The following is a 26,153-nucleotide window of genomic DNA, read 5'->3' as shown; positions in this document are numbered from 1 at the left end:
CGATCCTCAGCACGTCGGACCTCCTCCTTCTCTCTGATGAGTGCAGTTCTACCTCCACCATCATTGTTACACCCTTCCAATCGCATTGGGCATGGAGAGAGGTGTTGGGGAGAAGGGACAAGAAGGGGAAGGCCCCCTGAACAATTCTAGCTTGGGTGAATTTCATTCAGGGCCTTCCCTATTTATACTAAGTGGGTATTTTTCATAAAAACCCCTAAAACTTAAGTATATCTTTCGATGTCTAAAAGACCATTTGCGTGTAACCCTCTAGGCCCATGTATCAGTCTAGTTAATAACTCCACTGTCCCAATTATCTTTATCGGCCTTCCATATTAATTAATTTTATCATCATATAGATTAATTAATTTCGGATCAATTTAACCCGATCGATAGGTTGTGGGGTGCCAAGCTACGCCTCATGTTCTAAAAAATACGAAAGAGTATGTATCGACTTACTTCATGGAACATGTTCATCATCAGTTACCGTGTATGTATAGTCCCTCATCCACTTGACGCTCCTTGGACGACTTAGGGTATGGTCAACTACCCAACCCTAATTAATCATCCGAGTTAGTATTGATGCATTTGGAAATCATCGGAGAACTCTTCTATGATATTTCATTGCCTTGACCAAGGAGTTCATCGTATCATCTTCCTTGAGCTGTCACCTCTTATACTGACTGTGGACAATCCCATCTAGACCTCTCAATCATCTTCATGAACTTCTTGATGTACCCGAACTCAGACCGTTTAGAATCCCATGATTAGAGACTCGTTGGCCATAGTCAAAGTACAACTGTCCGTCCACAAGACGTCTTTGGTGTCTCAGGTCTAAGGACCACGTACACAACCGTGACGTGAATCAAACTGATTGAAAGTTCTGTATAATACCATTCAGGAATTTTGTATGGATCAATTCAGTGAACTCTTTCCGCTAAAGAGCACCCTCTATCTATCCTTAGTGTCTCCACACTAATGGCTACGAGACCGGCCATACTCATCATATGAGTATGGCCAGATAGTGCTATTTTATCCAATAGTTTGATGTCCTCATGAATACTTTGAATTGGAATGTTTAGAACACATGCTTAAAGACTAGTGATCTCCGTATAACGATCTCATCATAATTCACTAAGTCCGATCATGTATTCATGGACTTGAAGCATCGCATGAGCACTATAATGAACATGTTCTATCAATGAACATAGAACGAGATGTGGAATGTGTGATTGGCTTGCCGACAACGTATATTTCCATCAAGGGGAAGAACATGCATTCAAATGATATTATGAATGGATAAATTTATTATTATTAGATGCTATATAAAGAAAATGTAGGAAATATGCTTATAGATGGATAAAAAGATGATTAGGGGATAGTTAAAGGGAGGAATAATTGTCTGGAATGAGAGGAAAAAAAGTGAAATTGAGAGTGAATTTAGAGTGCCTTTCAAGTGTTTGTGGAAATCCCTAAGTGAGAGAGAATTTTTTTTGAAATGAAATTTGATTCCTTTTATTTCATTAAAAGCTAAAAATTGATGGAAAAACATGATTCTTAGATTAGGTATTTAAGACATTTCTCCAGGCTTTTATTGAATTCAATGTATATAATATCTTGAAAATGAGACGTGCAGGGGTTTTTTGATGCTTATAACATTTTTTTATGATTTTTAGTTAATAATTTATAGGTTTTTTTATTTTTTATTGCGCTAAGTCTGACCTTTATAAATTTAGCTCAATGGCTTATTGGACATTACTACCATATTGATATCCCCACTGGGTTCATATCCCCCTCGTTGGCAGCCTACTGGTCCAAGTTTCCCTTCCCAACTCCACTCGCTTTCCCTCATCCAATGGTCTTTCCGTAGTAAGCAAGGAGCTGTCACCCCGTCATTCTTAACTATGAAAGGAACAAGTAAGAAGATGGAGATGATCTTCCTCCATTTAATGTTTCAAACTCAAATTTTGACTAAGGTCAGAATGAATAACCAAATTGTGAAAAATTTTGACTTTTATGTGACAAGAAAGGTGGAAGAGTGTAGATGGACAATGTGTTGAGGAGTCAGCAAACTCCTCTAATGAGTCAGCCAACTTGCCACGTGGACAACACAGTCAGCAGCCAGATTGATAGGGACTTAACAAGATTAGCTAGTAATAAATTGACACATATCCTATACTCATGAGATTTAGCGGTCATGATTAAATACAGGTTCACACATAGTTTGGATGAATATAGAGGGCTAGGATTAAATCATAGATAGGTAATAGATCAACGGCCTGGATTCATACACAGATATCTTTTATAACCAGTTATAATGGATAGGATTAAATCACAAATCAACAGCTAGGATTTAAACACAGAGATACGTTACAACCAGTTAGAATGGATAGGATTAAAATGGAAAGTTTCTATTATTACGCTACTCTACGATATTATAAATTATTAACCAATGTTAACAAAAGATTCTTGAGGAAATACAATGATCTTCTAATCACCAATCTTGGTGTGTGTCTTCTTCTTCTTGCTCTTACTTCTCTATCTCCTTTCTTGATCTCTCTTTCTTTCAAGAATCATTACACAATGTGGGACAAATCTACACCATTTTTTGGCTGCCCAAAGATGGATATTTGTGTTCCATCGCTGGAAATGGTTATAGCAATGGAGGTGACAACCAATGGCAGAAACATTTGATATTACCCCCTTTCCATTTGATCGTTAGCTTAGAAGGTTCGATGGGTGCGATTAAATTTCACTTGTGGACTCTCTTAATTTCAATGGCCCTCGAGCAAAGTATTCAATAACACATCAGCATTCCCCATTGGCTGACACTACCCAATTCATCCACTTCAGCACCCACCACTACTGATTTACCACCTGAAAGAGAAATAAAGAGAAATTAAAATACAAGAATGAATCTTCGTTGTTAGATCTTCCTAAATAAAATCACTGACCAAGATTAAAATGCTTGACTTTGAGGAGAGCCCATTGAGACGAGCTTCAAGCTGAAAATTACGTTTCTCTTTGTGTTTTGTTCTCATGGTGGTCCGCAACCCTTGGTTAACATTTACATTACCAGCCTAGCCCCACCCGCGTTCGATCTGAAATTTCCAAGTTTGTTAATCCCATATCAAAATATTTTAAAAGAATGAAGACTGAATTAATTTCAATATTTTGTCATACGAATTGAAATGACAAACCTTCCCTCTTGTATGCGCATGAGCCTTAACATTATTACCTATCATCTGTATTGGGCCATGCCGCAGTTGCCTCCTGCGGTGATCCTTAGCCACCCTATGTGTCTGCCTCAAAGCTGCATTGGTGCTCATGTCTAGAGCGACGGCTGGCAGTGCTGCTCTAGCACTTGGGGCTAAAGCGGTTACTTTGCCCATTTTCATATAAATGAAAATATGGAGTATATGGTCTATTAATTTTGGTTAAATATGGAACATCAAGCATTCAACATCTTTCAATTTTGAGACTGAACTGAAAATTTTTCCCCTAAAAGAAATGCATTCTGTTGACGATTTCAGATCATTCAAATTATTCATTTAAATGAAAATTTTCTGAAATATTTTCCAACATAAAAAATATTAACTTTCTCTCTATCATTTTCTAGAGTAGTGATAATTGAATAATATTTGTATAATTTTGTACATAGGTGAAAATCAACTCCGGACCTAAAAACAACTTAGTGATATTTGAATCTATGCTAGTAATATTGTACACAGAAGTGAAAATTAACTCTATTTAGGAAATTTCCTTTACTACTAGTTATTTATTCATTCCTGTAATTTTTAAAACCAGATTGAGCTTTAAATTACTTTCTGACACTTTGTACATTAGTTAAAGTTAAAGATATTTACTAAGACTTACATCAAATATTAGTTAAACAAATATCAAATATTTATTCATAAATTGAATTTAAACATTTTTCAGCCTTTTATACAGAAATAAATTCATATCATTTTCCGGAATTTTATAATGCAATGAGATTTATTTGTTGTGAATTATGCGGCAGTTAGCCTTGAATATTTGTATGAAAATTAAATAATCAATGAATTTCAAATCCTTGCATCGACCTTATACAGTAGTGAACTCAATTGTTTTGTGAAATTCTGAACTGCAACTAAGTTTCAATATTTTTGGACCTTTATACTATCATAAAACTTCGTATACCAGTAAAATTAAATCATTTTCTCAGTTTTTTTCTATAAGTATATACAGTTGTGAACTTTTATTTCAAATTTATTATACTATATTGAACTCTAAATTATTTTATGAAACATTGTATATAAGTGAAAATTGTCCCTCTTTTGGAATATTATTAAGAGGATTGAATATTTCTCTCTCTATATAGAATGAAATAAAATTGTATCTACAAGTTTTAACGTAATAGTGATATTCAATATTTCTGGAAGTATGTCTTAAATACTTTTTCATAGAGTTACCATAATCTCACCTCTTTGATTCATTTTTCTCATTTTTTGTTGTTGAACTATCCTAAAAGTTAGAAATTATTCATCTATAAAGACATTTTATATAAAATTTTGTATTTGTTAAAAGTTATTTGATTATATTTTTTCTGAAATCAAACAACCATATTTTGAAATAAACTGTTTGAAACATCATAAGAAAAGACAATTAGATATGAAGCTAGGAAAATGTGGCTACGGAATGACACATCTGGTAATATTATTTGAATCTTTCTTTGTCCATTTCAACCATTAGCACAAAGGCTCGGCAGATATTCAGGAGAGTCTGGGAGAAAGATCTTCAAATCTTTGTTTAAAGCCTGAGGAAGTAAATTAGTTATAGATTTTCATGCAGAATAATCAAAGGGAGATGTTGAAGACATCTAAATTCCAAATATTTTCAGATAGTGTTGTGAGACAAGAGTGAGAACTGTTTTGATATAATATGTAACTTGAAAGATTTATTAATTTTGGTTAAATATTGTTTAGATGCTTAGTAACTCTCTTTGGATGGACTACATATCCGAGTCACTTGGTTTGCTGAACCAAGGTAGAACATTGATTCATAGTTAGAGGATTGGTGATCATAAATGTAAGATTATTAAAACTAAAATTTAAAAATATTGTGAATACCGAAAAAAACAATGCAAACCCCCCCCTCTACCCCATTTTAGTGTTTTGATATCATTTTTTCCAACAATTTTATCCAATAACTTTGTTTATGAGAGCAGATGTAACCCTTGGTATATACACTCGTGTGAAAATTATCTATATAATCTATTCCTCATGTAGCTGATGCACCTAAAGGATGATACTTTGGGTAGTTTTTCTTCATGTGGACAGGATTAAAATTTTGGAATTATGTTAGAAATTCATCTCCCTTCCTCTGTTCAGATTTTGATGGTGTTTGGTCCTGAAATTTCCACTCAACTTGACAACTCAAAGGTTGTCAGATAAGTCATATTCTATTGTTTTTCACTTCAAATATTTTCCTTTTGAGTCAAAGTATCTTACATCGCGCTGCTTATTGATAAATTCAATATTGGGGGTGAAATTACATCGTTGAGAATTTGAGTTTTATCAATAAAATCTATAACAATATACTCGTAATTTTATTCGCTAGTGACAAGTAATGGTCTTCTCCACTGGGAATGGATGTTAGGGAAAGAAAGATCTCAATTGGGTGAAATCACAAGATGAGAAATTACGTGTAGTACGCGAGCTAGTGAATGAATGGCCAGAAATGAGATGAGACTTTATGATAGGAGGTGGCTGATAAGGATTTTAGGAGTTAGGGTTTACAATATATAAGAATGTAGAGACGAAGAGGAATAAAGAACTGGCTATAAGACGTAGTGATTGATAACATGCATATTTAGTACGTTAATTTCATCATATTACATGTCTATTTGCATTTTAGATCACTCATATTTTCATGTTTTCAAGCTTAAAATGAGTGAACCTATTTTTATATTGATTTTTTGAATTTTCTGCACTTTAAGGGATTTTGATAGTAATAGATTCTAAAAGAATATAATTTTTGGAATAAAATATGATTTCTCTAGAATTTTTCAATCTTAAATTTGGAAAGATATGAATTTTCTAAGTCAAAATATATATCGATACATATTTTTGGGCTTTTACTTTATTTAATACGCGCCACGAGTCGCAATTTGATTCATCAGAAGTCGACAAATCATAGTTGATAACGTCAAATTAGATCACTAAAATTATGCTTTCTGCCTTAATTTATTCCAAATACTTTTAGATTTGCACCAGCATTGTTCACCATTTAAGAATAAAACAATATACTTGTGACTTATTTTCCTAAGCTCTATTATTATATATTTTATTAATTTTTTAGACTAACCCCACTTGATTCTTTAGAGTTGAGTGGATTTCTCACATCTTGTTTGTGTTTTTGGTAAATATAATAGTGAATTTCAGTTACACATTGGAGGAAATTAGAAATCAAATGGATAATGAGAGTAGGCCCAATACACAGGAATCTCATTCTAGAAGTCCATTCAAACCTCCTTAAAGATCGGGTCAACTAAAGGCAAGAATTGTGGAACTAACCCACAATTTGAATTTGAATGGTTTATTTTGAAATCTGAGAAGGTGGACACGTGGGTCCATGCTGTAAATCAAGAAATCTTAGCCTTCCAATCCCATGAAATCAAATCCAATGGCTGGGAGAGTTAGTGATGGGGGACCATCCAGTTTTGAAGACCATGTCGAACCTGATTGGGAGAGTTAGCGAGGGTTCATGCGCAATACCCAGACTTTGGAGTACCCGGTCTCAACAACGGGCCAACAAGGTTTGACGTTATCTGATTTAACACGTAATCGGCCGCGATCAAACGACACGTGTTACAACACAGGGAGAGATGGTTTGCACCAATGATGCAAAATAGTATGGTGCGAATTTTAAGATTCGACGACAAGTACGAAGAAAAGACTATTAAATGTGACAATCAATTAAATTGACGAAGATCGACTGGGATCGACTTTTCAATGTCCCTTTGGACCAATTAGACACTACAAGTGAGGGGTAAATTTAATTACCCGTCACCGTCCACTCCTCCTCAGTGAACAACTAGTGGTTTACCACAAAGAAGGGATCCTATCTCTCACAATAGAAGGCCAAATTCTAATCGGCGTCAACAATGTTTTAACTCTCGAAGGCCCAGATCACTAATCAACAATGCTGTAAGAAATAACCACATTGAGAACGTAGGGATAGCGGTAGAACCTGGTAGGTGATTTTCGTCAATGGAAAATTACGCGGCCATGAGCAGATTGCCGAGTGCTAGGTGCAATTGCGTGGGGACTGGTGACGAAAAGCATGACGTGCAGAATGCAAAGTCATGGGGCCGATGAGGGACCGTGATGAATGCTGATTACGGCGGGGCAGAATCATGCTGGAGTTCATTGAGGTGGGCGGAGCTCAGCATGCAGAGAGCAGTCGAAGGGCGGCACGGCGCATAGGTTACACGGCCACAGGGGTGGTGGCCGTGTGGGTCGTACACTAGATGGCGCAAGGGTGCGCGGAGCAGCACTTGGCGCCCAGCGGACTATGGCTCAACTGATGTTGCGACACCGAGCAATGCAGTGCACGACAGGGTGGGCATGGCGTGCGTTCGATGGGCAGCACATGCTACGTAAACGCGTTCGGGAACCTGAACACCAGAAGGGTGCTCCTGATGTGAGATTCTCCAAGAAACTGCCCGGGCCACCGCCAAGAATGGCAGTAGATGGCACTAGCTGGCGACGCCCTACTGGCGGCGTTGGCGTCGACTACGACCGGGGTAACTTGACGATGATGACGGCAGCAACGAGCAGTCAACGGGCTCCAAGAAGGATTCAAGAAATTGTTTCTTGAACGAGGCTTGATGCAAGAAGAACAAAAGTTCAAGGACTCAGCTGTTCTTGATGGGGATGATGAACGAGCGGCAAAAGGGTGGGACACTCGAGACGATCCACAAAAGATTTTGACGTGGAGAGACAGCCATGAACCCATGATATAAAATGAACGACTATCTCCTGATGGAGAATGGGAAAACTAGGAAAACTAGAATACAAAGAAATAACTAGACTTCAAATTTTCAATTTCAATTTTCTCTCTAAAGGGTCCTCTTGGGCATGTCGTCCTTTATATAGGGTCGAAGGCATGCCCAATCAGTGATAACGGGAGGGAATTGTCTCATGACGAGCGGCCCTCTCAAAACAACAAAAATATAACCATTCAAAAGGATGTGGCCCAAAAGACAAATAGGCCTGTCCACAATTCGAGAAGAAAATTACATTCGAAGTAAGCGACAAAATATGAATGCTTGTTGATGTGTCATCAAGCAGAGTACTTGAACGACGTGTCGAGGGCGTCGGCTTGAGCGGCTCGACAAGGTTGTTAACGTCTTTCTGTGCTTGCGGTGAGATGGTCCCCCATCATTATCTTTACTTGCATTTTCTTTGTTTAGTAGGCCATGTATGTCGGCCGTGCATGTGTTTGTTTTTGTTTATTATGTGTTAGCACATGTGTCGGCATGTTCGTGTGCCTCTCTCTCCTATCAGGGGGCCCTAATTAATTTCAATTGGGCCTTCTCCCACTTTATTTCTAAGGGGAAAGGCCCATATTTGCCCCTATAAAAGGTGGGGCCCACCCACAGGAAGATGAGAGAAAAAAAATGGAAGAAAATGTGATTTTAGTGCTTTTTATTGATTTTTTTATTTATTTTGTTTTTTATCAAATTTACAAAAATGCCACTGTGAAGTTAGGAGAGAGAAAGGAAACCCTAGAGTTTGCCATAATCTGCTGCAGTCTTTGCCTAAAACTGCCGTCGCCACCTTCGCCAAAGTTCCGGCCACCGCACCTGAGGCTGCACAATGCCGCATAGTGCCGTGCAGCGCCACCAGCAGCTGTCTAGGGCAGCCAGCGGCTGCCTAGGCCGCCTGTGGCTGCTCAGGGCCGCACGCAGCCGTGGAAGCCACCCACGGTTGTTGCCGACCAGAGGCCGCTGCGCCCCGCACCCTCTCAACCAACCTGAGGCCGCTGCGCCCCGCACCCTCTCAACCAACCTTAGGCCGCCGCGCCCCGAAAGGCCAACCCACGGCTGACGAAAGGCCGTCGCGCCCCACGGCCGATCAGAAGCCACTGCCCCACCACCGCCAAGAGATGGCCTTCAGCACTGCCGACCGGAGGTCGCCATTCCACGGCCGACCTGAGAGCGCCCTCCGCAAGGGCGCCCCTCGGCCGTCCTGTGGCCACTCTCTCGGTCGCCCCGGCCAACCCTATGGCCACCCCACGGTCTCCCTTTGGACACCTCCACGGCCGTCCCCGTGGTCGTGCCTAGGTGGCCCACGCAGCCGCCCTTGCAGTCGCCTCTTTGGTCGCCCCTTCTTCGCCTTCGCGGCTTCTCCTCAGCATCCAGCCTCAACTTATCTTGTTGCCCATCTCACCTCCATGCCTTGATGCCTCCGAGCCCTACAGTCACGCCCATTGCTACCCTAGTGCCGCAACCACTACTACACCCATTGTTGCGCCCGTTGCTGCGACTACATGTGCCCCGTCGCGCCTACTTACTGGATGCCTTCCACAACTACCGAATCAGACGTTGCTTACACCTACCACTACTAGTACACTCGTCAGCTCCCTCTTGACATTATATTATTTCTTCCAGTGCCTCCAAATGGTTTTCCACCGCCGTAGTTAGAGTATTTATAGATAGGATTCACGTTCCGAGGATTAGGATTTCAATCTGTACATTCTTGGTGTGGACCGTCAAGGGTGTGTGCATTTACGACAAAAGAAAAATGTCGAAATGCACCTTCATCCTTCAACCCGACGTTTGGATCATCCGGAGCCTAGTGGCATTTCCAGGTCTTGCTTGTCATAGCCTAGTGGGCGTTGGTGTACGTCGACGCTGGATTTATTCTTCTCAGTGATTTTATCGTTGCATCATAACTTGCATTATGTTTATGTTAGTCATATCCACTACATTACATGATTTTCATCGCTCTCCAGATGGTGTAACACCAGCAATTTGATCCCGGCGTCCATCGTGTTACATCAGTTAGGTCACCTCTATCTATTTATTCTCTTCTCCCCTCTCTTTGTATATCATCTTGGATTTCTGCTCCCAACTTGTCGTTGGAGGCCTAGTGCATTAGATTTCTTTCATCATTCTTATGCTTCAAGAGTGTGCGAGAGATAGCTCAAGGGTGATCAAGATTCTTGGAGAAAGGGCACCACTTGGCCCTTGGGAGAAGTGACAACAAGGTTTGTGTGATCTCCTGAATAATTGATTTACATTTTCTCACCATTTTTCCTAGATAAACACTCCAGAGGATAGCCCAAACTTCAAGCTTTACAACGCATAAAATGGCACTCAACCATTCCTCATGGCAAAAGTAATAGCAATTTTTGTCCACTACTCATTTCTGCCACAATTTCACCGCCGAAAATGCAATCTAAGGTTCTATTTGTCTTTAAAGTTTATTTTTTGCACTTGAAAATTTCTTTAAAATCATAATAAAAAACACAAATAATTATTTTATTTATTTAAAATATTTTTAATTAGTTTTCTATCATTTAGTTAATTTTCTATTTAGAAAATAGTTAAAAAACCAAAAATATATAAAATCAGGAAAGAAAGTTATTTCAAAATATATTTGAATTACACTTTACTCTCTCATTACCTGCTCCTTGAGGATTCGACCCTTACTTTCCCTATTCCAAGTAAGGAGAATTTTATAAATATGGTTGCATAAAGTAGAACCTTAAATGACTTATTTAACCAAAATTCTTGTTTATCAATAGTGCTCTATGATGATGGCCTCAGCTTATCATTAGCTAAGTTAATGAATGGTGTCAGCCAATCATTAACCAAGCATCATCGCTTCGCGATTCGCGAAGCGATGATCTCACTAATAACTAACACATGTTGTTTGCTTTTGGTGCAGGGTGACATGGCGTGCTCACGCCCACACACAAAATAAAAAAAGAAGAAAGAAAGAAAAAAGAGGGTGACGTGGCGCGCACTGACGTGTTGCCCCGTTAGCCTCGAGAAAGTGCTCTTTTAGGTTTTTTCTTATGTTTTTCTTTGTCCCTTTTTCATGGGCATAGAATACGAAAAACACTGCACGGAATACGAAAAGTGCAGAATCACAAGAATTCTTAACAGGCACAGAAAATGAAGACACTAACGAGGAGCGAGAAGGAAATCAAGGACTAGGATTGGCTCCACTTCAAATGGCCATACATTTTGATCTACAACTCTGATTGTGCTGAAATTTTTAGTATTGCTTTGTATTCCCCTCCTCTTTCCATCCATACTCCTCTGATCTTAAATAGAGGTCTGGATCATTGTGAAATTCATCTTGAACTTGTTTCCTACTTTTGTGGGCAGATTGAAATATAGTGAGTTTTGAGATCCATCAAGTGTGTTCTTGGTGTCCTGGGTGTGTGGGGATAAACATTGGATAAGAGGGGAAGCTTACTAGCACTCGTAAATCACCGTTATCCTAGCGGAACGTAAGGATCTAAGGTAAGTGTCTTTGCATTACGTTGTTTCCTTTTCCCAACACAATCATTTGTTTAATTAGTGCTTTTCATCGTATCTTCACTCACACTTTACTCATTTATATTCTCTTATCTCATCTCTAGCCTCTCCATTGTACCACACTACATCCAACCACTACCCTCGTTCATACCATCGACCATCCTCCTGTCAGTCACGTTCACTTACTCTTTCTTTAAGTTAAATTAACATATAACTTACATCTTTTTACTCGATACCACTAGCTCATATCCTCTAATCTTTCCTTCATATATTCTCTTGTTGATCATAACTATCATAAGAAATTAATTCCTTAATCAGTGTTCCCAATGAAGATGATCTGAACTCATCACTAAGTATTCTAAATTACGGTTAAATATATTTTTATTGAATAAACTCAATTTCCAAAGACGAAATTAAAACCCCTAAAATTGAGAATATCAGTGGTATGGATAGTGAAAAAAAGATAAAATGATGATTAAGAAGAAAGAGAAAGAGTCATGCAGATGCAGTTAAAAGGGATAGGTGTTTGAGATAGAGATGTTGTAAGGGGGTATGTGAAATGGAGGATAGTAAATGATAATGGATGATGATGGAGGTGGATGAATGTTGGTAATGGATGGTAAAGATGTTTAAACTAACTAGATGTGTTGGAGAATATTCTTTGTAAGGTGAAAGGCTACCCTTAGATCCATATATTCCATTGGGACCAAGGCATCTTCCTGCTACAAGAAAAAGTAAAAGTTAATTCTATTAGCATTAAATGCAATTATGGATAGGGAGAATAAGATATAGTAATGATTAAGAATGGAAAGAGTGGTATAATTAAAAAGGATAGGTGTTGAGATCATGATGGTGTCGCAGAGTACGTGAAATGGATGAGAATAGATGATGATGGAGATGGATGAATGATGGTAATGGACCAAGGAGATGGATGGTGAAGATGGTTAAACTAACTAGATGTGTTGGAGAAGATTCAATGTAACGCAAAAAGGCTAACCTTAGAAAATTATAGTCTTTCAGAACTTGATGTCAAAAAAATCCCCAAAAAAACATAAAAATGATGAAAATTCATAATATCATTCTCAAAATAAATTTAATTATTTTAAGCTTGATAACATGCATATATAATTGATTTAATGCAAATAAACTTGTAAATATGGTCATATTGAGCTACTTAAATGCATGTTATTACTCACATCGCCTTGAGCTGTTTATTTCATAACACACCAATCACTACATTAGTCTTATGAACTTTACATATTTGACTATATATGTGCTACCAAGTTTGAATTTCTACATGGAAGTTTTACGTGCACCATATTACGGTTAAAGTGACCAAACCTATTATAAAATCAGACATGTTTATTTTTTTATTTTGTTTGAGTTTTCCAGCATCAAGTCTGAAAATAAAATAATTTTTGAATTTGAATATATTTTTACATAGATTTATAACTCGGGATGCATATAGATACTTATTTTAAAGTAGAATATTTTTTAAAATATTAATCAAATAGTTAATATTTTTTAGGTCAATTTTCAGTTCTCCACGCGCCACAATCCAATTTGGAGATAGTGTTTTGATGAATTTTTGAAATGGGTATTTCCAATTGAACCCTCTTTCAATGGCTTTCACATCATACAATGCATGCTTTCTTGTATGAGGAACCAGGCATATGAAGATAGCATATTTTAGATGGATGAGCTATGTAGCTCACATATGCATTGCGTCACTACCTTCAAGGATACGGAGATTACTGATATTTAACCCGAGGTATTAGGGCTCACAGTTTTTTGTAGCATGTTTATATCCATGTTCCATGTTTGTTTATATCTTTTATGTGTTATGAAATGAATGTTAAAGTAATAAATTTATCAGTTAATAAAATAGAACCCCAACTTATTTATTGTACTTAGGGTTTGACCGTCCCAGTCTGGTCCGTACTTTTAGGAAGGACCTAAACCTAACCTAATGATCGATCCGGCTTCAGTCCAGCTCGTCCGGTCCCCGTCTGCTCCCAGTCCACTCATATTGACTAGTCAAAGTCAAAGAACAAAAAGTGAAGATAAAAAAATGGTATCGACTTCTCATCAAATTGGAATTTTATTGCAAAGTTACTTGTAAAGCCCATCTTGAAAAATGAAAAGAAGAATAAAATTAAAAAAAAAAGAGGAAAATAAAATAAGATTAAAAGAAGAATAATTGAACAATAAAGAAGTTTTAAAGAAGAAGGAAGGAAGATAAAATGGAAGAATATAAAGAAAAAAATGAGAAATAATAAAATTAGGAGAAAGAGGAAGAAGGAAGAAGATAACGAAGAAGAAAAGATAAAAGAAGACTAGAAAAGGAGAAAACTCAGAGAGTGGGAGAGAGAGAGAACATGAGAGATAGAGAGAGAAAAGAGCATGCGAGAGAGAGAGAGAAGAGAGCGTGCGACATCGAGAGAGAACGGGAGAGAGAGAAGAGTGTGTGAGAGAGAGAACAGTGGAGAGCGAGAGCATGCAAGAGAGAACAAGAGAGAGAGAAACAAGAAAAAGAGCACGAGAGAGCGTGAGAGAGAGGGAGTATGAGAGAAAAGCGAGAGAGGGTGGGAAAGAGAAAGCGAGGGAGACCAGGGGAGAGAGGAGGGATGCGATCGTTGAGAAGGGTGAGCACGACCAAGTAGGGGGATGGTGTGTGGAAGTGCAATCAATGGGAAGGCGGAGCAAGACTGGAGGAGGGAGAGGAGACCACGACAGGGGGGGGGACCAAATAATATAATTTTTTATTAATTATTTAATATGGTCCCGGTCAAATTTGGCCATTGGACCAGATCCAGCCTGACCTACCGGTCTACCCTAAAATGGTGGACCGACGGTCCGCGTTCGGTCTGTTCTGACTGGTCCCTGGTTCAAAATGTCAAAGCCTAATCATACTCACATTAAACATAACCATTTTTTCTTCATCAAGATTACAGACTTTCCCTTTCAATTTTTGAATTCCATATAGGCAGATTTAGTCCTAATTTTATATCATATCTTCTCTCTGTATCATCGCAAAAATCACACTACAAATAACAAGTAAGAAACTTTGGCTTGTAAATATATCTACAAGATGCTTCTGAGAATTTTACAATACCATTTTTGTATATATCATCATTTTAAATGTATGACTTGGATTCATACTTTTCTGTGTGCGTTTAAAACATTACAAGGATGACCTAGAATTTGCAACACTAGAGACATTACCCTGAAGATTATTACTTGTATATTTTTCAACCATTTTTGGATTTTTTGTGGTATTTTTGGATGAATAAATAAGTCACAATGGAAGAAAGGAGAAAATTGATAAATAACATAGAAAAAATATAACAACCAGGGATGGATGGAAGTGGATGATGGATACAAATGGATATGTGCTGAGAAAAAGACAACAAGGTAAGTAAGAGCAGTTTATATCCTTATATTCTGCCTAGGTCAATACAATTTGTGGTAGCAAGAGAGTCTTTCCACTTACCTTTAGCTTCACAAATAGATAAATCATTTGTACCAAGAAAATTTGATGGATATGAAAATCCCTTTTGTTAGATTGGTGATGGAGCGTGCAAGCTTGCTCACTCGGAGACATCTTCAGCATCGTCATTCTTGTCATTGACGGCCCGCCGGCTAGCGTTCCACCTGGCCGGCACGCCAAGGTGTCTATGAAGACACCCAGATTCGAATATCCTGGGCGAAATTACGCTTGTATCTTTATTATGTTTTTGGTTTCTTTTTGCCCTCTTCATTTAGTCCCATCTATGTTTTTGGTCTCGTCTAGTCGTCTTCGTCGTATCGTGATGTGTCCTTTGTGTTTCTGTAACCTTCCTTTGTTATGTTTTAGTTTTTTTGTTTGGTTGTAATAGGGGCCCATTATATAAGGCCCCTTAATGGATTTCTCTCCCCCCCCCCTTCTTATGGACCTCCCTAGGGCCCATTTGACTCTCCCTTTGCAAGGGAAGAGGTGGCACCCTTGGAAAGCTAGACCAGGCATTTTTCGTATTGAAGTTGTTTTTGAGAAACCTTGGTCTCACGAAAAGGGAACGAGGAGGAGGAGGAGAAAACAGGACGACGAGAAGGAAGGGGCACCCCCCCTGTCTGCCGACTGGATATCTCCGTCACAACAAGCCGAAGCTGCCGGCCTACCATTGTCGAGCAGCAGCCAAACCTTGGCGACGGTACCCACCATCGACCTTTTGCCCCATGTTTGTTGTTTTGCCAAATCTTGCGGAGACTCAATGGGTCCTTCCAAATCAGACGAGTGACGGTCGTTGCAACGCCCCTATGACGTGGTCACAACCGCTCGCAACGTTGAACACCTCCCGCTGTGTTGCTCCTGGTCATTTGACGACACTCGCGACATTCTGTTGGGTCAGCCCTGATCACGAGGACCCCAACCGCTGCCATAGGACGGATCCGCTACTCAGCCTGCACTATCATAGCTGCAAGCCATCACGGGTGCGGCCGACATGGTTGAAGGTTGCCCTAGTCTACCCTGCGCTGCCACCGTCTGAGTGCTATGTTAAGCGGACGCATTCAGCGAATCGACGCCTACTTGGCTGGTCGAGAATTGCTGGTTGAGCAACTAGCCTCCGCCACAGCACCTTGACGTCGTAGTGGCGTACGGTGGATGGGTTTGACGTCGTTCAAGCTCCTCATCCTCCTCCTCCACCGGCTTGCTCCAGCACAGCGTCTCTGCCACCTGTCAAGCACCGTCGTGCCCTTACCTATCGTACCGAGTCATGCAGACGAAGCTACCAATGGTGAGCGACACAGCTGACGAGGTACATCATCCTCTTCCCCGCTTATTACATTACCTTTTGCAGTAAATCAATCGACTGCACTCCAACGGGCTAGAGATAGAGGTGAAAGGGACTTGAGAAAACAATGAGAATTGAGCATCTTACCGGTACGGGTTGAGCCCGTCCGTTACGTACGAGCCCCTATGGATTTATTCCAATCGGCACCATAGATGCCGATGTCTCTCCGACGAGGGTCAAGAGGCCACCGTCACTGTCACTCAGCATCCCCTCTGAGCTCGGAGTTCGGCACACCTCATCGAGTCGGGGCCTACACGTATGTTCACATAGGATGCATCATTTCCGTAGGGAAATTATCTATCAGACGACATCGTTGACGACGTCCGACACCATTATTTAGGTAACCAAGCATCATCTCGGTACCGAGCAGACGATGTCCTAGACAACATCCAGCATCAATTGGCCTAACAACACGGTGATTGACATATTCTTTAATTGGCCTAATATTATCCATCTCCATTTTAGCTCCCTAAATAGTCATTAAAAACTTGGTCGTTTAGCAACTCCAAATTCCTTTCGATATTCTCCTCAACCGGTTATTTATTTTCTTTCCATCACTATAGATAGATCATTTTATCTCTCTAAAATACATCCCTTTCTCTCTCTAGATTTTACTCCACATCTCTAAAATACATCTCTTTCTCAAGAATAAAACTGTTTACCTTTTTGAACTTCAATAATACAGTTCTCTAACTATGTCACTGTGCACCCTTTCTTGGGTTGCAATGGTAGCATAGCAGCAGAGGGTGCAGCCATTCACCCAATGGCCCATGCGGAGCTTAGTGGCATGTTTGTTCTTCACAACAGAGCCCCCATTCCATGTCAAAAACCAGGTGACCCCAACCAGCTGACTCGAAGGCCCAAGAGCATCGGGGTACAACCCACTACTGCCAATCATCGCTGCCACCAATAAAAATATATCTATTGAATATATAATTCATTTATAGTTACTTATAGTGAGGAAATTACATCTATAAAAAACTCTGAAATTTAATTTATAACTTTTAATAATTTTTTATTTTAAATAGTTCAAAACAATTCTATATAAATTACAGATTTTTTAACTATCCTATTAAATAAAATTAAAAAATATTTTCTTATTTTTTCTTCTATTCATGTGCAAAACCAAATCATAGAAAATTATATAAGCGATAGTGATAACATGCAATTTTATCATGCAAAATCATGGAATTTATAAGAAATTTTCACCTAAAACATTAATATTGCATGTTATCATTATGAAAATATAAGCAATTTCCAAAAAAAGTTGATTTTTTACAATTTTATGAATTTTTAGTTAATTATGCACAATTTTCTGATTTTATTTTTATGGAAAAATGATTTTTAAAGTCAAAATATATTTTCAAATGAATTTATTTCAGTTGAAAATATATTCTTATAATTTTTCTGATTTTTCACATCATTTAAGAATTTTCTGGAATGATTTAGAGCAAGAAATGAAATTTATTTCATAAAAAAAATCATTCTCGGACTTTTTTTTCATCACAGGCGTAAATATCAAATTTGTATTGTTTTAAGGGCAATTTTTTGATTTTTTAAACCGCGAGGGGTTTTTTACAATTTTCCAGGCGATTTCTATGGTTTTTCTTTTATTTTCCGAGTGCGTGGCGCTTCCGCAGAAGGCCACGTCGCCCTCTTATTACAAAGCGGAAAAATTTGCTTTTTCTTAAAAAAAAGCAGTGACGTGGCGCAACCAGAAGCGCGCCACGTCCCGTTCTGTTCATTTTCGGAGAAAATCGGCTATTTTCGAATAAAAAAAAATTTCTGCCCTCTTTGCATAGCGCGGTGCGCACGCCTGAGAGGGCCACGTGTCGAGCTCTCGCGCCTTGAGCGCTTTGTACTCACCTCTAGTGTGCAGAGCACACTTATCACGAACCGAAAATTTTCTGTTATGAAGGGGTACGTGGCGCAAATTGGAGGCTTAGCGCTTGAACAAAGGGCCCACCGCGCGGCGAATCATAGCGCCACGTGGATCGGCTAACAACCTGAGGAGAGAAATGCAAAAATAGGCCTAAATCTTCAAAAAATCATAACTTTTCACCCTGACATCCAAATGACCTGAAATTTTCAGGGTTTGTTTGTAATAATCCTAACCACCTTTCTGAGCCAAGAACACTATAAATTGGGCTCAGAAAGGTGGCGAAAGAGAACTTTGATTTTGAGCTCCAATACAATTGGCCTGGAGGACACAGCTTATTTCAACAGTTCAGATCCAGATTGGGGCCTCTCCAAAGTCTTGTAAGTCTTCATACCTCTTCAGATTCGTGATTTCTTGAAGTTCTAACACGCCAAGGCATAGGCGAAAGGTATATGCCCTAGATTCATGAATTTTTAGAGAGAAGCAGAGGATCTTTGGTTAGAAACCAAAAATTCTATCTTAGGAGTTAGATCTAATCATAATTCAACATTTTCTATCAGTTAGATCTGTCAATTTTGAACAGATCTGACTGTTTAGACAAAAATCCCCAAATTTCATGCACTTTCTCTCTCTAGATTAAACTTTCACTTTCTATCTCTAAAATTCAAAATTCAAGTTTCAATTCTTTAATTCTCATCAATCTGAACTTCCACACAAAATTTCATTCAAAAATTCTCTCATTCAATACCTTAATCCTAAAAATTTCATAAACTCTCTTAATTTTCTCTCTCTTCAAGTCTCTTACATTGAAATTCCACTTAAATTCACTAATTCACTCAGAAATTCTTGCAGACTGCCTCTCTAGGGTTCGACTCCTTACTCATCATTTTACTAAAATCTAAATTGGGAAAGGAATTATAAATTTCATTGCATAAGCCTAAGCAAACAACGACAAATTAGCGATTATAAACCGTAAAATTTAGGCTTATCAGATAGAAATCCAAAAAAAATACATAACTGTTTTTACTTCTTAACTCGTTTCTTTTCTATGATTAAGATAATTTTAAGAAGAAAATTCTAACTCCTTTTAAATTCACCCTTATGTGATACTTTAATATATAACTAAGTAGAAAAGAATTATACATCTTTTTGAAAGACAAGATGAAAAATAATAAATGCAACACCCAAATTTTGACATAGCACCTTACACTACGAGAGAAATTTCAAGATCGTCATTTTTCATCGATACATGGTTTAGATTATTGGTAATATCGATGGATAAATAAGAAAGTGATGAAACTACCCTTGAATATTGGCATAAAAAATGTTTTGGATACAAAAAATGCTTTAAATTTTGATCATTCTGAGTTGTTGGATTCACTCTCCATGTCAATCCATTTGTCAAATCACTAATGGGTGAGCTAAAGACACTACTCCAATCTACACATTTAATCACCATGATCTGTCTGTCATTTGGATTTTATCTATGCAGTTAATCATTAAGATTACTCTAAATACAGATCCTAGTTATCCATGTAACTTTCATTTCCACCAATCTGATAATGCCAAATTTCCAAGCTTGGTCTTTGAGACACATTCAGAGAAATGTTCATTGTTACTTCTTTATGGTGAAGTGTATCCAAATTTCTAATCTATTTGTAATAATTTGAATCGTCAATTTTTTGGGTGCCCATATGCATGCATGTGTTCTATTTTCAATTTTTTTAATTGTGAAGAAATTGTTTGTCTTTTTTCTAGCTGTCGTGTGTCCCTGAATATCAAAAATAAGCCAACATTTTATTGGAGATTGGTCAATTATTGCAATGTGACCTGTGTTGTTGTAGCAACACCTGTTGGAAATTATTAGCGTGCCTAATCAGATTTAATCTATGATAGGTTTGTATATGAAAAATATGATAAGGCTTGTGGCAGAACAAAAATCAATCAAAAACATTTGTCAAACCTTTTAAATACTAGTATTATATAAATCAAAAAAATTTAGATATATATTTTTTGATTTATGAATATTACAATGAAAAATTCATTCAAAATAGTAAAATTGATCAAATATAATATCACTAAAATTTTAATCTAATCATTATAATTGATAACATGCATATATGATTGGTGTTGAGACAAAAAATACTACTAATAAAATGCTAGTTATTAGATGAATAACATGAAATTATAAACCTTAATATCCCAATTTATCATCCGTCTAGATATCTGCAATTAATCTCTAATATTTCTACTATCAGTATATTCCCCATATTTTAGTATAAATTCTATCATTATTTATCACATTCTCATCTTAGTATATTTCTCTCTATTACCTATTATAAAACATTTGATCTCATCCTCTAATTACCTTTTCATAAGGGACGAATCTTTAATCACCATCCTGCATTGAGATAATCCATCCTTATTGCCATCTTATCATATTTTGAATATTCAAAGTCCTAAATTTGTATTAAGTTAATTATCAATGACAAATTAAACAACTAACTTCTAGTTCATCACCGATCTTCTTGATATTTCATATGAAGAGAGTTCAGAATAATATGTGAAATTATTTCATTGGTATTTTTATACCCAAGAGATTAAGCCCTACTGCAGTAATGGACATGTCGATGATTTGTTATTCTATTTTTATGGATTGGCATCAACCTCGGTAACCACTAAATCAGTTTTTAGGATCATTTCAAGCCAACATGGGAAATTAACTTTCTAGAGTGGCTATAGTTTCAGATGTTGGGGCTTCTGAGAGGAAAAAGACAACTTACATAAGATAAATGAATTATTCAAATAGACATTGGAGGCCTTCTCTCTGTCCATAAATATATATTTATATACATGTTTGTCTATCTGTTGTATGTCTCATTAGCTCATGTGTAAACGTTATCTAGACTTTGTCATATTACAGAACTACTCATCACAGTAGCTGTAACTTAATGGGTTCCTACATATTCGCACCCATAGAACTGTGAATAACGCCTTTATCCCAGTCTTTACAAAAACGCATTAATGGGATATTTTAACTTTACAAGAACCATTCATGTACATTTAAACATGTGTCAATCCGCATATAAGATCCAACACAATTATGACATAATGGAATCAAAATCATTTTCTGCCTCTCTTCCAACGTGTATCTCACTCTTCTTTTGTCTACTTCTTTTCAAAAGACCCATCAAAGGTCGTCATGAAATTTTTTTCTGGAGGATCTTTCAAACTTCCAATTTCACTTTGACATTGAAATCCAAAAAAATATTTTTCCTTTTGGAAACAAGAGTCTCATAATCTATTTTAGTCTACGTCTTGCTCAATAGGGTTGAGTTAACATAATCGTAAGGGGTATGAGGAGGGAGGCCTGGGATGAACAGTCCAACAAGGCGAAAGGCTGTCATGGCCCAGGACTGTTTGTATGTGGCTCCAAGCGTTAGACCAATCACTAGACCACGTACAAGTTCCCATCCTGCGTTGATGTACTTGGGTAATACTTGCAAAAGTGAAAAATAGTTCTTGTTTGGTTCCTCCTCCATTACCTGCGAGATAAAGAGAGAGAATTAGATGGGGAATCACTGGAATAGTAGAGATCTCTATTATCTCTTCTTTATTCTCTCTCATGCTCTATCAATTATTTATCTGTCAACCTATTCTTTTGCAATTATTCATTTCGTAAAAATATTTCCTTTTTTCTTTGGGTCACATCTACTACGCAGAATAATGACTTCGTAGGAGATAGAAAGAAAGAGAACAGGGAGAAAAGAGCATATAAGGAGACTGTGTGCGTCAGCGCGTGTGAAGGAGATAAATTAAGCGAGAAAGAGAAAGAAAGAGAGGAAGTGGGATGGGGGAAGGGAGGAGAAAGAGGGAAATGTGGGAAGAGAGAGAGTGTGTGTGAGAAATAGAAAGAGGGAAAAGCAGTGAGAAGGAAACTAGGAGAGATAGTGCAGGAGAGAGATGGAGAGAGAGAAAGAGAAGGAAAATAGGAGAGAGGGAACAGGAGAGATGGAGAGAGAGAAGGAAACTAGGATTGTGGAAATGGAGAGATGGAGGGAGAGATGGAGAGAGAAGGAAACTAGGAGAGTGGAACTGGAGAGATAGACGGAGAGATGTAGAGAGAGAAGGAAACTATGAGAGTGGAAATGGAGAGATAGAGGGAGAGAGAGAGAGAGAGAGAGAATGAAACTAGGAGAGTGGAAATGGAGAAAGAGGGAGAGGTAGAGAGAGAATGAAACTAGGAGAGTGGAAATGGAGAGATAGAGGGAGAGATGGAGAGAGAGAAGGAAACTAGGAGAGTGGAAATGGAGAGATAGAGGGAGAGATGGAGAGAGAGAAGGAAACTAGGAGAGTGGAACTGGAGAGAGACGGAGAGATGGAGAGAGAGAAGGAAACTAGGAGAGTGGAACTGGAGAGATAGAGGGAGAGAGAGGGGAAAGAGGAGAGGAGAAAGAGAGATAGATAGCGAGAACGGGGTAGAAGAGGAGAGAGGGAAAATGAGAAAGAGAGAAAGGTAGAAAATAATGACAAATAGAGAGAGAGGTAGAAGAGGAGAGACGGAAAATGAGAGATAGAGATAGAAAAAGAGGTAAAAGAGGAGAGAGGGTAAATGAGATAGAGAGAGGGGGGGAAATGAGGAGGGGAAAATGAGAGATAGAGATAGAGAGAGAGAGAGAGAGAGAAGAGAGAAAGGGAAAAAGAGAGAAAGAGGGAAAAGGAAAGAGTGAGAGAGGGCGAGAAACAAAGATACAGAAACAGAGACTGAGACAGAGAGAAACTGAGGGACTAGGAGAAGGGGGGTGGGGAGGAAGAGGAGAGAGAGAGAGAGAGAGAGAGAGAGAGAGAGAGAGTTCAGAGTCTAACCACGGCATGGTAGAAGGAGTCGAAGTAGACGCATTCCCCAAAGTGCTTGAACATGAAGCTGGAGTCATCATAGGGCAAGCGAGGCACAAGATCATTGCAATACACAAACCGGCGGTACCTGGCCGGAGTAGTTTTCAGGCGATTCCCCACGAATTCCCCCAACTTCTCATCTCCCACCCGGGGTTGCCCAAACGTATACACCCCCGCTAAACTCTTCAAAATATCATCTTCCCCGTTCATCGCCAGCACCGCCGGCAGAAGCACCGCCAGAGCACCGCCAAGGCTGTGCCCCGTTACCAACAACTGAACTCCCGGTTCTCGTTTTACCGCTGCCGCCATCTCGTCTCTTACGACGGTGTAAGCCGAAGGGGGTTGACCAAGGCTATGGGCGACGCTCTTAGGCCAGCTTCCCTTCTTTGGAAGGCCGAGGGCCTTATAGAAACCTCCGTGGACCTTTCCCACATCAGGGATTTCGTACCAGGAGATATCAAAATCAACGCACCACTGAGCCATGTCGAAGGCTCCGGTTCCGCGGAACGCCGTCACCACGAGCTCCGGCTGCCGACGCTTGTCCCGGAACATGAACACCTGCGTCGTTATCTGGTTCGTGTGGTCTGCAAGATGGAGGATTTTAAGCTTAACTTTGGAAGGTGAAGATATGAATGGTTTCTCGCTTCTCACCGTTCCAGCAGTTGTAGAAGCCGATGAACTCCATCTGGGAGAAAGGGATGAGAAAGAAGACGAATAAGATGACGACGGCGACGAAGATGATGATGATGTTAAAATGAATAATAGTCACTAATAAAAAATAGTGAGCAAGAATAATGATACTAGGATGCTGAATAAGAAGATGAGGACGAAGAAGAAGAAGAAGAAGAAGAAGAATAAGATTATGATGATGATGGTGAGGACGACCATGGTGATGATGATGACGATAATATGATGAAGAAGAATGAAGAGGAGGAAAAGGAAAAGGAGAAGGAGAACGAAAAGGAGAAGAATGAGAAGGAGAAAAGGAATAAGAAGAATAAGCAGAATAAGGAGAAAACGGAGAAGAAGAATAAGCAGAATAAGGAGAACAAAGAGAAGGAGAAGAAGAAGAATAAGCAGAATAAGGAGAATAAAGAGAAGAAGAAGAAGAAGAAGAAGAAGAAGAAGAAGAATAAGATTATGATGATGATGGTGAGGACGACCATGGTGATGATGATGACGATAATATGATGAAGAAGAATGAAGAGGAGGAAAAGGATAAGGAGAAGGAGAACGAAAAGGAGAAGAATGAGAAGGAGAAAAGGAATAAGAAGAATAAGCAGAATAAGGAGAAAACGGAGAAGAAGAATAAGCAGAATAAGGAGAACAAAGAGAAGGAGAAGAAGAAGAATAAGCAGAATAAGGAGAATAAAGAGTAGAAAAAGAAGAAGAAGAAGAAGAAGAAGAAGAAGAAGAATAAGCAGAATAAGTAGGAGAATAAGGAGGAGTAGAATCAAGAGGAGTAGAAGTAGAAGAAGAATAAGAACAAGGAGAAGAAGAAAAAACAGAAAAAATAGGAGAAGAATGAGGGGAAGGAGAATAAGCGGAAGAAGCAGAAGGAGAAGAATAAGCAGAATAAGGAGAAGAAGAAGAATAATAAGAAGGAGAATAAGTTGAAGGAGAAGAATAAGGAGAATAAGAAGATGACGGAGAAGAAGGAGAAGAAGCAGAAGAAGGTGAAGAAGGAGAAGAAGGAGAATAAGAAGGAGAACGAGAAGGATAATGAGAAGAAGAAGGATAAGACCAAACGGAAGATGGACAAGGTCTACGTACATGCCAGACGTCAGTGACCGTGCGGCGGATGACAGCCTCGTTCTCGTAAGCAAGCTTGGAGGCCATGGCCGCGAGGTTAGTGAGATATTTACTGTCTTCGGGGGAGATGGTCGGGTCGAGCTCCTCTCTGTTGTCGAAGAATCCTATGACCGATCTGAAGCTGGACGATCCTCTCTCGGGAATCACGGCTCGTCCTTTTTTTCCGGAAAGCCAAAAACGGATCATTTTCTTTGTTTACTCTTTGTTTATTCTCTGAACTAAAATGTCTTATTGCATTGCATTCTCAAGAACGAATCAGTACGTTTACAGAAGACAGAAAGGTCATTTTTCGAGTCAATAGGTTGTTAACTTGCTTGATCTCTTAAGAGTAATGTTGGTCCTCAGAGAACTGGCCCCCAATTTATTCGATAACTTAATCCTGTTTTGTCATCCCATCATTTTAATTTGGATAGACTTACTTAAATCCTATGCATCAATTGGAATGCCTTGATCCCATTTCATCTATTATTATTATAATCATAATAACACCTATTATTATTATAATCAGATTAGGTTTTAAACTACAAGGGAGGTACCTCGGAAGAAGTTGCGGATGAGATTAAGGACCCCGCGGTTGGCTGAGAGCAGATTTAATATAAACTCGACGATGAAGCCGAGCCAGGAAGCGGGGCCACTGAGCAGAAGCAACACTTTTTGGGCGACGAGAGAGACGAAGATGATTCAACGGTGGTTAAAATCCGCCGCTGTCGTCTTAGCTGGGCAGTCTACGCTGTTGCTCCGGTTGAGGTCGCCGTTGTAGAGAAGGAAGAAAAGATCTCTCGTGCCTCCTCTTTCCGGCCTCGTGTTCATGTAGTCGCTGAAGTATTGTTCGCCATCTGTCTCCATGGGATTGATAGAGAGAGCAACGCAGAAAGACAAGAGAAAGAGAAAGAGAGAGAGAGAGAGAGAGAGAGAGAGAAGAGCAGGAAGGTAGATAGATAGAGAGATAGGGTAAGGGAGAGAGAGATGGAGATAGAAGTAAAGAAAGAGAGAGAGCAAGAGAGAGAAATAGAGAGATACAGCAAGTAGGAAAAGAGATTGAGGGAAGAGAGAGAGAGAGAGAGCGAACGAGACAGGGAGACACAGGGAGAGAGAGAGAGAGTACACGAGGTAGAGAGATCGAGGGGGGAGAGAGAGAGCACCCGAGAGAGAGAGACACAGGGAGAGAGAGAGCACACGAGGCAGAGAGATCGAGGGGGGA

At 39.0% G+C, this 26,153-nt stretch overlaps 1 protein-coding gene across 1 annotated transcript; it reads right to left on the bottom strand.

The window, feature by feature from the left end:
* Positions 1 to 21,495: 21,495 nt before the first annotated feature.
* Positions 21,496 to 25,627, bottom strand: LOC144715856 (triacylglycerol lipase OBL1-like). The gene is made up of 5 exons (XM_078590859.1): positions 25,489 to 25,627; positions 24,914 to 25,107; positions 23,792 to 23,825; positions 23,111 to 23,724; positions 21,496 to 21,789 (listed from the first exon to the last, which is right to left on the bottom strand). The coding sequence occupies exons 2-5, from the start codon at positions 24,977 to 24,979 to the stop codon at positions 21,556 to 21,558; spliced, it is 948 nt and encodes a 315-aa protein (XP_078446985.1). The 5' UTR covers positions 24,980 to 25,107; positions 25,489 to 25,627; the 3' UTR covers positions 21,496 to 21,555.
* Positions 25,628 to 26,153: the final 526 nt, after the last annotated feature.

Source organism: Wolffia australiana, chromosome 19 (assembly GCF_029677425.1).
Source record: "Wolffia australiana isolate 7733 chromosome 19, ASM2967742v1".
Lineage (NCBI taxonomy): Eukaryota > Viridiplantae > Streptophyta > Magnoliopsida > Alismatales > Araceae > Wolffia > Wolffia australiana.
The sequence above is the reverse complement of the archived record's forward strand: the minus strand, read 5'-3'. Positions and strand labels throughout refer to the sequence as shown.